General features: G+C 35.2%; 1 protein-coding gene across 1 annotated transcript; it reads right to left on the bottom strand.

The window, feature by feature from the left end:
- Positions 1–94: 94 nt before the first annotated feature.
- On the bottom strand, positions 95–13,186 carry LOC120628765 (multiple inositol polyphosphate phosphatase 1-like). The gene is made up of 7 exons (XM_039897377.1): positions 13,003–13,186; positions 11,424–11,572; positions 10,743–11,015; positions 8,316–8,414; positions 3,759–3,949; positions 1,964–2,227; positions 95–737 (listed from the first exon to the last, which is right to left on the bottom strand). Exons 1-7 carry the CDS (start codon positions 13,154–13,156, stop codon positions 557–559), a joined length of 1,311 nt encoding a protein of 436 aa, XP_039753311.1. The 5' UTR covers positions 13,157–13,186; the 3' UTR covers positions 95–556.
- Between the last annotated feature and the right edge of the window lie 300 nt (positions 13,187–13,486).

Raw genomic sequence — 13,486 nt, 5'->3', positions numbered from 1 at the left:
TCTGGTGGGAGGCTTTGGCCGTGTCTACTTAAACGATCGATTTATTTAAAGTTTTAATTTTGTTATATTTTTTTATCGTAGTCAAACTTTTCTTAGTTTATCGACACTGTATTTTAGGTTTATTTTTTTACATAAGTGTATTTGGACTGCAATAAAAGCATTTATTTTTATTATATTAGTATAAGATAAAGCAGGGTACTGCTGGGTAGCATATAATGTATCTGAATATGCATTATACACACATCCCTAATTTATCAGGCACTTACGAAGCTACGTTTATTAGTTAGGTACCTATATTCTCAACTGGTTGTTCCCCACCGATTCTTCAAATTCAAATTCAAATTCATTTATTGCATATTACAGGTCAGGTTGGATAGAATTATAAGTATGAAGACCCACTGTATATCGCCTCTTTGGGCGTGCAACAATTACAGAGTAGGTATTGTATTTTACAGGATAAAGTTAATTATTTAGAACTAGTACATTAAATGTCATATTTAAACTAATTATAAAATGTATAAATTCAAAATTGCTACTACTAACTAAGTTTTGCGCTCTACTTATAAACATAAGTGAAGTCATCACAGAAGTCTAGGGTCGTGTTGGTGAACTTCTGGAAGGTGTTCTCGAAGCCTTTCCAAGAGCAAAAGCGGTCTCCGCAGAGATGCATCTCCTTCTCATTCACCAAGAACTGTATTCTATAAGTGTTTGTTGTAGAATTCTGGATTTTAGGACACCTGGAACAGAAAAATGATAATAAAATCATCATCATCATCATCATCATTTTAAGCTCATTACCTGCCCACTACAAGGCTCGGGCCCCCCTAAGAATAAGAAGGGCTTAGGATGTAGTCACCACGCCCGCCGAGTGTGGACCTTTCAAAACATTATGGAGAACCTAACCCAAATAAACTCTGCTAGGAATTGAACAAAATTCCCGGCGGGGCAGTTTAATAAATAAATAAAATAAAAAAGCCTTTTATTATTCCTTGATTGAAAATATAAACAAAAAAATATAAAAAAAAAAATAGATAAGAATATAAGCTTTTGCAAATTTGTTACTTTAAATTGGATTTTTTGGTTTTGACAAATTGAGTTATAAAACCAAGGAACCCTTGTGGGTAAAGGCCTCCTCCATTTTCTGCCACTCAGCTCTGTTTAGCGCTCTTTCAATGCGGGGCAATAATTTTTTATGTCTTCGGACACGAATAATTTTATTAACATAGTGTCACAAAAATTGGTCCTTACGTCTGGTGACCCAAGAGCTGGCGCTTATTTAGCCCAACGGCTAAGTCTAGCTATACAAAGGGGCAATAGCGCCAGCATTTTGGGTACCATGCCCATAAGTGAACAGTTAGACGGCTTATATTTACTATGAATATTAATTTTAGTTTGTAATTATTATTTCCATCTATATGTATTATTACTTAAATAAATAAATAAAAGTATACTTTCTGAATTAAAATGGAATTAAATTTTCTGAAGCACGGCCCAGATACAGAATAACAGACATACACAAATGAAAAAAACTACAGTTTTGGGCTCGATCCGATCTTTAATCGAGGCAGAATTCGATCCTTATCCGTTTTGTTAGAAGTACAGATGTAAATGTAGTAGGGATGTATATTACGCTTTCACGCAAAACTACTCAACCGATCGTCATAAAACTTTGTACACATGTTCTAGGGTAGGGGGTATGAGAAGCAACATAGGATACTTTTTATTTAAAAAAACGAATATTTTTTAGAAAACGCACCAACATTATGGAGAACTCTCAGGCATGCAGGTTTCCTCACGATGTCTTCCTTCACCGTTGATGATGACCGTTAAAAAATACCAAACTTCGGAAAGAGATGCGTGCTGGGATTCGAACTTTCGCCCCCCGAAAGTGAAGTCGACTGGGTAATCAATAATTCGAGTATTTTCGTATAAAATGTAGAACAAATAAACCAAATATTCTAACCTATGCAAGACTGCTACAAAGTTTGCAGCGAATGGTGTCAGGAAACTGGTCCGCCATTTTCTGTCTTTTATCCTTTCGAAGCCGGAGAGTTTCGGGTAGTCTTCATATAGTCCCATGGCCGAATAGATCATGTCTACCATGGTGTCGTGAGTGAAGTAGGCTGTGAAGGACTTGTGGCCAGATTTTGAAGCGTAGAACTTCTCATACAAGTCCTTAAGTCCAGCAGCTCCCGTTTGCGGGTTGAGTGAATCACCAAAGCCGTTTCTGTAGATCCCAAACTTCTTAGAGTATATGCCATTAAAGAATAAATTCATAAAAGGCCACCGGTGTCGTACCATCATAAATAAACGTGTGTGTACTCTTGTACACGCGTTAGAAGTTATACTTATTTGGCGTAACAAGATAAAAGTCTTTTCAAAAATTTTATCTTTCGCCTTATTCTACGTTTGCAGTAAAAATTACACTAACAATAGAAAACAAGGTAATGTTTGAATTATTGAAAGTCAAACCTTTTTTAGGAAAACTAAAATGTTGACTATAGCTAACTTCATGGTGTCGGTTTTTTGTGACGGTGTGCAGGCGCATCGTATAAATTTACTCTCACCATTTTTCCCTAAAGCGCCAAAGGAAGTATAACTTCAATAATATTCGCATTTCTTTTTCGTCCGTCTTTATACTGTGCGATAGAGATAGCAAGACATCGGCAGCCTTCTGTATATCTATTTTTTTAACTGCGCGGGCCTCGTCATCATCACATTACCGGCCTACTACAAGGGCAAAAGTCTCCTTCCATGACAGTAAGAAGGGAGGCCGTAGTTTAGCTGGATTTCGCAAGCTTTTGAGAACTTTATGGAGAACTCAAGCATGCAGGTTTGTTGTTGGTCACGACGTTTTCCTTCACCGTTAAAGCCAGTGATATTTAATTGCCTAAAACATACATAACTCATAAAAGCTAGAGCCGCGTGCCGGGGTTCGAACTTAACCACTCCGAAAGTAAAGCCGAAGATCTATCAAGCTTTACTTTGTATGATATAATATCTGATATATATATTATATATATACAATTTTATAACTGCTTCATGTGTACAACCTAACCCTTAAGTCTGTGTTTTTTCCCCTTTCCTTTGCGGGTTGCCTAGCACAGATCGCTTTTTAGTGATAAGGCCGCCCATTGTACCTGTGTTTTATTGTGTTGTTTTTGTTTATAATTTCATTTCTGTTAGGTTTACAATAAAGTGTATTTTCATTTCATTTTCATTTCATTACTTCAAATGCTAAAATAGGTCAGCAAGCGCGTGTTAAATTTAGCGCCACAATTCTACACGTTAGGGTTTAAAAACACTGAAATCAATTGATTTTCATGTCGAAAAACCTTTGGATGTTTAGTATACCTGTATAACTACCTATAAAACTAACTAACTAATATATTAGTTAGTTATACCTACCTGTATAACTAACTAATATATTAAAACACATTTAATAAATCGTGGTTACTACACGATTGATGAATTCCTAAACGACAAGGCTGCTTGGAAGCAGGCCACTCCGCTCTCATCTCTCACACAACAGAAAAATTCTAAAGATTGTTAAACTTTAAAATGATGTTGGAAAAGAGCAATCTGCTGAGTTTCTTGCCGGCTCCTCTCAGTGGAATCTGCCTTCCGAACAGGTGGTAGAGTCACTACAAACAGACTTGACGTTTCATTCGCTTAACAATTAGGCCTACTTGAAATAAATGAATTTGAATTACCACATAGCTAAATACACAATTACTAGCTATATAATTACCACTAACCGAAAATAATGCCGTAAATCCTCAACGTACTCCAGAATCTCCAAGTCATGATCAGAAAAGACTGCGCACCAAGGACTCCTCTTCAGTGCGGAGTAGGAGCGGTAGAAGCGGCATAAGTCATACATGCCCATTATGGAAGTGGGTTTCAATTGGATATTTATCCCGGTTCTTCTCTGTACATTTTCTTGAACCTAAAATGGTATACAAGTTATTAGGTGTGCCATATTACTTTAAACTTTTTATCTACTAATAAATATAAAAATAAAACAGAAACTATAGTGACTAAAGCTTATTCTAAAGCAAAACTGTTTCCAATCGTTGTGTTATCATCCAACGTTCGGTTTGTAGCATATCTAATGTCTTTAAAGATTCCCAGCGGTTTGATGTCCTCGTTGGGTGCTTCTTCAAGCTATGTGCCACGCGTAGGAAACACGTACCTTTATTTGGTACTGGACATATTCTGGATTCGTCTGATTCACCATTAGGCAGATCCCGGAGTAGAATTTTAATTTTGAAGTACTTTCGTTACGTATGTCGTCACGGCAAATAGCAAATCATTCTTCCAATTCAGCTTTCTATATAGTGTTTTTTTTATATTATTTTTAAGTAAAGTATTTGTCTTTAGTTATAAATATTTTTTTATATATATCATTTATATTTTTTTAAGTAAATACATTAAATACATTAAATGTAAATAGTATTGTGTTATACACATTTCCTTATTTTCATAACTTGCCACACCAAGAAAATACTATTAGGTATAATTTAAATATGACTTTGTACAATTTATGTACATATAATAAGAAATTTCATGTTATAGACTTTAGCAAATGTGCTAATCCTACTTATAATTTGTACCGAGATAGATATTACCTATCACACTATTTTAAACAACAGATAGCTGTTTCGCTATCATATTTTTTTACCATAACAGCCAAGAACTTGGCTAAACCAGCTGCTTTTATTGAGCAGTGTAATAGTTTTGACATGAAAACCTTGGAAATTATTCCAAGTCATTTTAGTTTAAAATAGTTAAGGAGACAACAGAGGTTTTCTCTTGCTTAGAAAAGCAGACAACTGAGTCTCCCTCAGGCATATATGAAAAAAATTATAGTAAGCGGTCGCACAATGTACTATTAAACCAAAAATATAATAAAAAATCTAATTCTAATTATATCAACTTGGTTCACCAAAATATTCAATGTATTAGAGGAAAAGACTTAGAGATTGAATTATTTTTAAATGATTTTAACATTAGCATTTTATGTATAACTGAGCACTGGTTGAAAACCCATGAATATTTGTTTAATTTTGGTAACCACCAGGTTGGTAGTTCGTTCACCAGGGTTACAGCGATTCATGGAGGCTCTTTAATTTTATTAAATAAAAATTTAAAATTTAAAAACAGAAACGATATTGTTAGCCTTTCTGTTGAACGGACAATAGAGCTAGCCTCGGTTGAACTAGAGCAATTTATAATTGTTACTGTTTATAGGCCACCCTTGTCAAACTTTGAACTTTTTGAAAAGGTAATGGATGAAGTGTTATTTAAAATATCAAAGTGTAATAAAAAGTTAATAATATGCGGAGATTTTAATGTAAACATTTTAGAAAATAACTCTTTAAGTATCAAGTTATTGAATTTATTTAAAACTTACAATCTATCAAATATGTTCATGGAGCCCACAAGAATAACTGCTACTAGCGCCACCTGTTTGGATAACATCTTTACAAATATAATTCCTATAAGCAAAAAAATTATTAGTAAATTAGACTCTGATCATTGTGGTCAAATTATTCAATTTGAAAATGTGAAGAAAAATGTTTCTAAACGTAAAATAACATTTGTTCCTGTAACATCCAACCGCATAGAGAAAATGAGAATTAGCCTAGTAAATGACCTCCCATTCCTACCCTCAGGGGCGACTCCAAATGCAATGTACAGCTCCTTTTTCAATACCTTTAATAGACTATTTCATTCTATATTTACTAGTAAGTCGGTTGTTTTTACTGATACATTAAATTTTAGTGAGTGGGCGACAGTTGAACTTCATAAAAATAGGCAAAAGCTGTACGAATTGTATGCTGAACGTCAATTTAACACTGGTGGATTATGTTAAATTGTTTTCCAAGAATTTTAAACGCGCTTGCCACTTAGAAAAGACGCGATACATCAAAAATAAAATTAAAAATAGCAGCAATGCAATCAAAACTACTTGGAACATAATTAATGAGGAGACGGGAAGAGTAACACCACGAAATATTAACTTTAAACTTAATGTAGATAATAAAGCCTTAACAACAGATTTCGAGGTGGCTACTGCTTTTGAAACCTTCTTTACCAACACTCCCGTCTCCACAACAGAATCATTAAACTCTTCACCAGATATGGCTCTCTCTCTATTAAAGGAAAATGTGCCTGAGTGTAACCATTCTTTTAAATTCACGCATGTTAGTGGCTCTGACGTTATTAAAGCCTTTAAATTATTAATTAATAAAAAAACAAATGATCTGTGGGGCATTTCCGTAAACGTTGTCAAATCATTAATTGATATTGTTGCACCCGATTTAGCCTTAATATTTAATAATTGTATAGATTGTGGTGTGTTTCCTGACTTAATGAAACTTAGTAAAATAGTTCCATTGTTTAAATCGGGTAGTACTTCTGACCCCACTAACTTTAGACCAGTATCCGTACTACCCACTTTCAGTAAAATCTTTGAAAAACTCATTTTAAATCAATTACTTTACCATTTTCATAAGTATAATTTACTTCATATTAAGCAATTTGGTTTCACACGGGGTCGCTCAACAATCGACGCAGGTGTTGAGCTAATACAAAACATATTTGAAGCCTGGGAGGAGTCACGTGATGCGCTTGGTGTGTTCTGTGACTTATCTAAGGCGTTTGATTGTGTTCAACACGAAACGTTAGTTAGGAAACTACACCACTATGGAATTCAGGGTGTAGCTCTAGACTTAATGAGTAACTATCTACGCGATAGAATTCAGAAAGTCGACGTGAATGGAAAACGGTCTAATGGATCAGTTATGAAAATAGGTGTCCCACAGGGGTCTATATTAGGACCATTTCTGTTCCTTATTTACATTAATGACCTTCCTTACCTTGCCAAGGATAAACACGGGATAGTTCTGTTTGCCGATGATACATCACTGACTTTTAAAATAAATCGACGTGAACTAGCTTTTGACGACGTAAACAACTCTCTCACTAAAGTGGTACAGTGGTTTGAAGCTAATAATTTGGTTCTTAACGGAAAAAAAACCAAGTGTATAAAATTCACTTTACCTAATGTTAAACACGTGAAAACCACTGTACTACTTAATAATGAGGAACTGAAACTGGAGGATACGACAGTTTTTCTAGGAATAACGTTAGATTCTAAACTTCAATGGGGCCCTCATGTAAATAATTTATCGAACAGGCTTAGTTCTGCTGCCTATGCGGTAAAGAAGATACGCCATATGACCGACGTAGAAACTGCGAGACTGGTATATTTTAGTTACTTTCACAGCATTATGTCATATGGAATTTTACTTTGGGGTAATGCTGCTGATATTAGCACTATTTTCGTGCTGCAGAAGAGGGCTGTTCGTTTTATCTACAAAATGGGTCCGAGAGAGTCAATGAGAGATAAATTTAAAGATTTTAAAATAATGACAGTGTATAGTCAGTACATATTTGAAAATTTAATGTACGTTCATAAAAACATTTCTAAATTTAAGAAAAAATGTGACTGCAATAATTTAAACATTAGAAGTAAGAATAAACTTACAGTGCAATATACTAGGTTACATAAAATTCATAATTCGTTTAAAGGAAATTGCATACAATTCTACAATAAACTACCAATTGTCATCTTGGAGATGTCTCTTAAAAAGTTCAAAGTTTGTATTAAACGTAAGCTTATAGAAAAGTCCTATTATAGTATAAAGGACTACGTAAACGATAAAAAAGCTTGGGTGTAAATTATTGCTCTAACCAGGTTGCTCTTCTAATAATTTAAAATGACATTGTGAGATGGTGATAACAAAAAAAAAAAACACCCGGCTAAGTTTGTTGTGGGCTTCTTCTTAGACCAGGACGCGTTTGGAACCCTCGTAGCTTTAGTTTTAAGTTTACGAATGTGGTTATCGCCATCATCTCACTACCGTGTGGTTCTTATGTACGCATCAAAAGTGCCACCTGTGGGCCTACTTGAATAAAGATATTTTTGACTTTGACTTTGACTTTGACTTTAAGTAATGAAATATTTATTTTATGGGTATATGTATATACGCAGCACCTAACTATTTTCTGTATTTTTTATCTTCGCCATTGCTTGCCTGGAAGAAATCGCTATGAAGCGATAAGGCCGCCGATTGTAAACGTTGTTTTGTTATACTTTTCTTTTTTTATGTACTTTTTGTGGTGTGCAATGTATGTATATTCATTCATTCAATGGTGCACACATTTTCACTATATACTGTCCTATCCATAATCCATGTGGCTTAATATGTGTCTGTGCCCAAAAATTAAACTTCTTTGTAACTTACCTGCTTAAACTCTGCTGTTTGCTGGAAGCGTTGTATCTCGAAAGAGAGCCGGGTGCCATTAATGATTTGAACTCCTCGCTTAGCGCAGTACCTGTAGGGCTATCATGTTTTGTGATTATATAAAAAATAGTTGGGTTACTATTTGCTCTCATATCTCAATTGAAAAAAAATATACTGGAATAATCTGAAAAGTCTGAAAGCACTACGTTGGCCTCTCTTGTTTTTATTTTTTATAGAAATAATTGACGGACGAAGCAGATAGTTCAGCTGATGGTAAGTGAAAACTTTCGCCTATAAATAGAGCAACCCTTCGCAGGTCATGCCAAGAACTCGTGCTGCAACGTGCGGTGCAATGCGTAAAGATGGCGTTAACTACATTCGTACACTTAAAACTAAATCTGCGAGGATACTAAACGCGCCCTATTCTGAGATGAAGCCCACAACAAATTTAAGCCCCGGCTTAGATGGTGAAAACAAAAACAATACCCGTATTGTTTTTGTTTTCACCATCTCACATCATGGAGGTCATAGAGATAAAATACTGTTACAATGAGCTACAATGAGACAGTGTTACTTCACCAAGCTTCCCCAATGGGGCTTGGTTGTCTTTTATAATTGCTTTCTATTTTCTCCGCAAAACAAAATGCAGTGTATAATGTCTTTAACATATACAACAGTTATACAACAGTCAACTCAGTCTCAGCTTTTAATGAATATCTAATATAACGTGCTCTATGTTTGTCTTTGGTGAAAAGATAGACGGTGTGCCATAGATATATATTTTATTTGTAAAGATACAGCGTTTACAGCGCGTTCGTCCTGCGTCCATCAACTTTATTTTTTGTAGTAGTAGAACTTTTTGTGACGGAGCTCGTTCAAGGAAGTACTTCCACCACACTTATTTCAGCCGCTTAGCAGCATTGCCGCAGTAAAAAAAAAAACTTTCCCGGACGAACTGTCGCAAATTATTTGGTTATTCAAATGGACGGCGATGAAGTTAAAATCGAAACCGCATTTAATGGAACATTTTAGTATGAAATATGGGAATGAATTTCTTATTTTTATCAGATAACAATAATAAGTACTCGCAAAGGTATTTAAAATGTGATAATAAAAAATGAATTCTACGTGACGAATCGAATAAATACGTTTAATAGCTTATAATAAAAAAAAAACTCACGGTCATTAACCGTAACCCATTGAAATCTTTGATCAAGTCAAGGCCATAGGTTCTCGACATGATGGATTTTGTTAGCAAAACTTCCTTTGCCTGGCTAAAATTATGCATAATCTGTGGTGCGGTGTGGGAATTCAAAATTATAAGAACCCAGGTCAAAGAGGAAGGTTATATGAAAGAAATATAATAATGGTGGGAATAAAAATCTACAAAAGTGTCAAGAAGATTGAAGACGAGAAATTAATAAAGTTCATCAAATAGTTTTATGTTTACGTTTTAGAATGAGTTATGCCGTAATTAGAGATACTTTAAAGTAATAATTCTATAAGATAAGAATAAGAGGTTTCTTTATAATTTTTATAATCGATCAGTTCTCGAGCACGCTTTCCAAAACGTTTTTGTATTTTTAACCGACTTACAAAATAGGAGCAGGTTCTCAATTCGATTGAATATTTCTTATTTTTGTTTTTATGTTTATTAGCTCAGAACTCTATCATTTATTAACCGATTTGAAAAAGTATAATTTTGTTTGAGACCAAGGTCTGTTGAAGGGATCCTGGAGAAATTGAGAGAACTCTTCATATATTATATGGACACTTATAACAATTTGCGTACTTTTAAAAAAAACTTGATCATTTGCTATCGAAAAGCACCATTTGGTCGTAAAACTGATGATGAAGACCACGGATGCACCATCGGTACGCAATTTATGCTCATCACAAAAAAGGAGCTGATGGTGAAGTTCCGGGAAAACTCTTCAAACATTAACGCTCCGGCTTTGGTAAAAGAATTTTTTTTTAGAAGGTTATGAGCAGTTGACATTCGGCTGTAATCCCTGGTACTTTCCTTGCTTCTATATAAAAAGGAATACGAATTTATATTGATACTTAATATAGATACTATGTACGATTTATATATAGTAATATTCTGCATTTACTCAATTTGAATGTGTTTTTTTTTAGAATATTTGTTACGCGATTGCTCCGTCAATTATTAACCGATTTTTTTGAATGAATTTTTCGGTTGGTATTTCATAACTCAGAATTGGTCCCATTATAATTTACTGAAAAAAAATTGACTTAGAGATATTCAAATTCTTCTTTGTGCTTTGTTATCAAATACCTAAAGTCTTGGCTCTGTATGCCTGTGAGACCTATTTTTAAAGAGGCCTTACTGTGCAGTTTTGTAAATTTAAAAGCAATAGGAAATAGGGTGGAACGGTTCTTACATAGGACAAATCAGTAACTTACCCTGGCAACTGGATCATTGATGATGTGATTCTCAATAACAAAGCTCCTGTTGATCCCTTGCAGACCTTCGAGAAATGCTTTGACACTTCCCTGAGTCCTCTGCTCACTTGTGGGCCTTATCACCGAATAGTGGACTTCCTTTAGGAAACTTGAATACTTTTGGCCGAACCTATGGCCAAATTCAAACAACTCTTGGTAACCTTTGGATGTGAGGAAGGACTTTTTGTAATCCAATTTGGGATTCCAGTTCCAGTTGCGGAGATCCTCTATATCCTGAAATATTTATGTATTTATTTTTATTGTTCTTGTACAAAACGTTTTTAACTAAATATTAAAATTATCAAAAAAGTACAAAAGAATAGCCCTACATTAGTGATTTCTCGTAGCTTTTCTCGAATATTATAATTTATAAGGTCTTGAAGTCGTGAAGGACATTGGAGATAGGCAACATTTTAACCTTCTTTAGGGATAGAGATACAGTTCGCCGACACGAATGTACGGACAGCTTTTTTTTTTTATATACTACGACAATACACACTTACAATTGTTCTATTCTGGTGGGAGACTCTGGCCATGCCTACTAACCATCTTACGGACAAAGACGTGTCGCTAAGCGTTTCAACGCTACTGTGGAATTTCGGAAAAAAATCAAATTTAAAAATCGATATACTTTTATTTTACCTGAGCGCACATTTCGACATTTCCATTGGCATGACTCTGTATGATGTTTTCTCTCAGGAACGAAGCCTTCCTCATGGTTTTGGAATCATTAGTATTAGGGCGGCGGGTCCCATGTCTCACCATAAACCATATGCTAACTGGTTCACATTCTAAAAAGGTTTAAATGTTTCAGGTCTGATGTATTATAAATAGTGGAAAGTAAACTATTGCAGTTATTGCAAGGGTTTTCTGATGTTCCTTAACGGTAGTAGATTTCTGTATCTGTTTATTAAATCATCATTTTCAATCAATCAATCAATCATAGTCTGTTTGCGTCCACTATTAAACCTAGCCTAGCTAAAAGCGGTAATAGCCTAGTGGGTAAGGCTTCGGCTTTCGCGGAGACCGAGTTCGAGCTCCACTAACTTTCGGAGTTATGTGCGTTTTCAATGTTAGCAAAAAAATCCTTTTATAATTTTTATAATTACTTAAACGATAAAAAAGCTTGGGTTTGAATTGCTCTGACTTCATAGCTAATATAAATTTACTGTGAGATGGTTATAACAAAAAAAATACCCGGCACAGTTTGTTGTGAGCTCTTCGTGTGAGACCAGGGCGCGTTTAGAACCCTCGTAGCTTTAGGTTTAAGTTGGCGAACGAAGTTGTCACCGTCACCTTACAATTATCTAAACAAATATAGCATCATAAGTGCCTGTGATAGGCCTACATGAATAAAGAAATTTTGAATTTCAATTTGCAATTTTAATATCACTTGTAAAAGAAACCCCATATTCAAATACAACGTTTAATCGTTTTAGCATATCTAATTACAGCACAGCCCATTATAAACTAAAACATCAATCTATCTGAACTTATAGGAGACTTTTAATTAACTACAAAGAGATAACTTCTCCAATCTTATCTTGACAGTTCTGTCTGTGCCTCTAATTTTCCCACGATTTGATATGACCTCCCTTTTTTATCTGGGTGCCTGTCATTTTGAATTCCTACTCTAACTTATACCGACCAAAGATTATGTATAACTTATGTTATTACCGGAAAACACAAATAAAATGTCATTTTCTAAAAATGAATCCTAGCTAGATCGATTTATCGCCCCCGAAAACCCCTGTATACTAAATTTCATGAAAATCGTTGAAGCCGATTCCGAGATTCCAATTATATACGAGTATATACAAGAATTTCTCGTTTAAAGATGTTGACCTGTCTGAACGAAGACACGTTTTTATCTTTAACCAAATGTACATGCAGAGAGATTTGCTAACAGTTGCTTTAAACGGTGAAGGAAAACATCGTGAGGAAACCTGCATACCTGAGAATTTTCCATAAAGTTCTTCAGGGCGTGCCAAGTCTACCAATCTGCACTTGGCCAGCGTGGTAGACTACGGCCTAAACCATTCTCATTCTCGGAGGAGACCCGTGCTTTGTAGGCCGGTGATAGGTTGATGATGATGATGATGATTAAACCTTGGTGATTTCAAGAGAGCGCCACCATACGTGATCCTCTGCCTTCCATAACCAGCTACATTCTGCAACAATTTCAAGGTCATAGGTCCATCGGGCTGCATTTTGTAATTACCTTTAATTTCAGGAACGTCTCTAAAATCCCCCCTCACTGTATCATAAGGGGTTTTACTACCGTAGTAGGGGTATGGGTGCTGGTTGTTCCAGTAACATTGACCGCTCTGACTGCTCAAAACGGGCAGGGAGACAAAAATCAGGAGCTTCCACATGATGTTCTAAGCGCCGTTAGTGTAAGACTGAAGTTATGTCAAGCTTCGGTTTATTTACTGGCAGTAAACAATACTAGGCTGTGGCACAGACTAAAGCAAAAAAGTCGACGGAGCCATCGCAGAAATTGTTCAAGAAGTAAAGCCATTATTTTTTCAAATGATCGTACGACGCAACGTTGCGTAGAAACCCATGAGGGATATGGTGCCATAATAGCCATAGCCCTTACAAGTTAGCCCTTTAAAATCTTAGACTGCTGCATCGCTTAATACACGCTAGGTGACATTGCAGTTAAAGAATATAAATAACCGCTTATACCACTCACGATTAAT

Source organism: Pararge aegeria, chromosome 13 (assembly GCF_905163445.1).
Source record: "Pararge aegeria chromosome 13, ilParAegt1.1, whole genome shotgun sequence".
In the NCBI taxonomy this organism is placed as follows: domain Eukaryota; kingdom Metazoa; phylum Arthropoda; class Insecta; order Lepidoptera; family Nymphalidae; genus Pararge; species Pararge aegeria.
The sequence above is the reverse complement of the archived record's forward strand: the minus strand, read 5'-3'. Positions and strand labels throughout refer to the sequence as shown.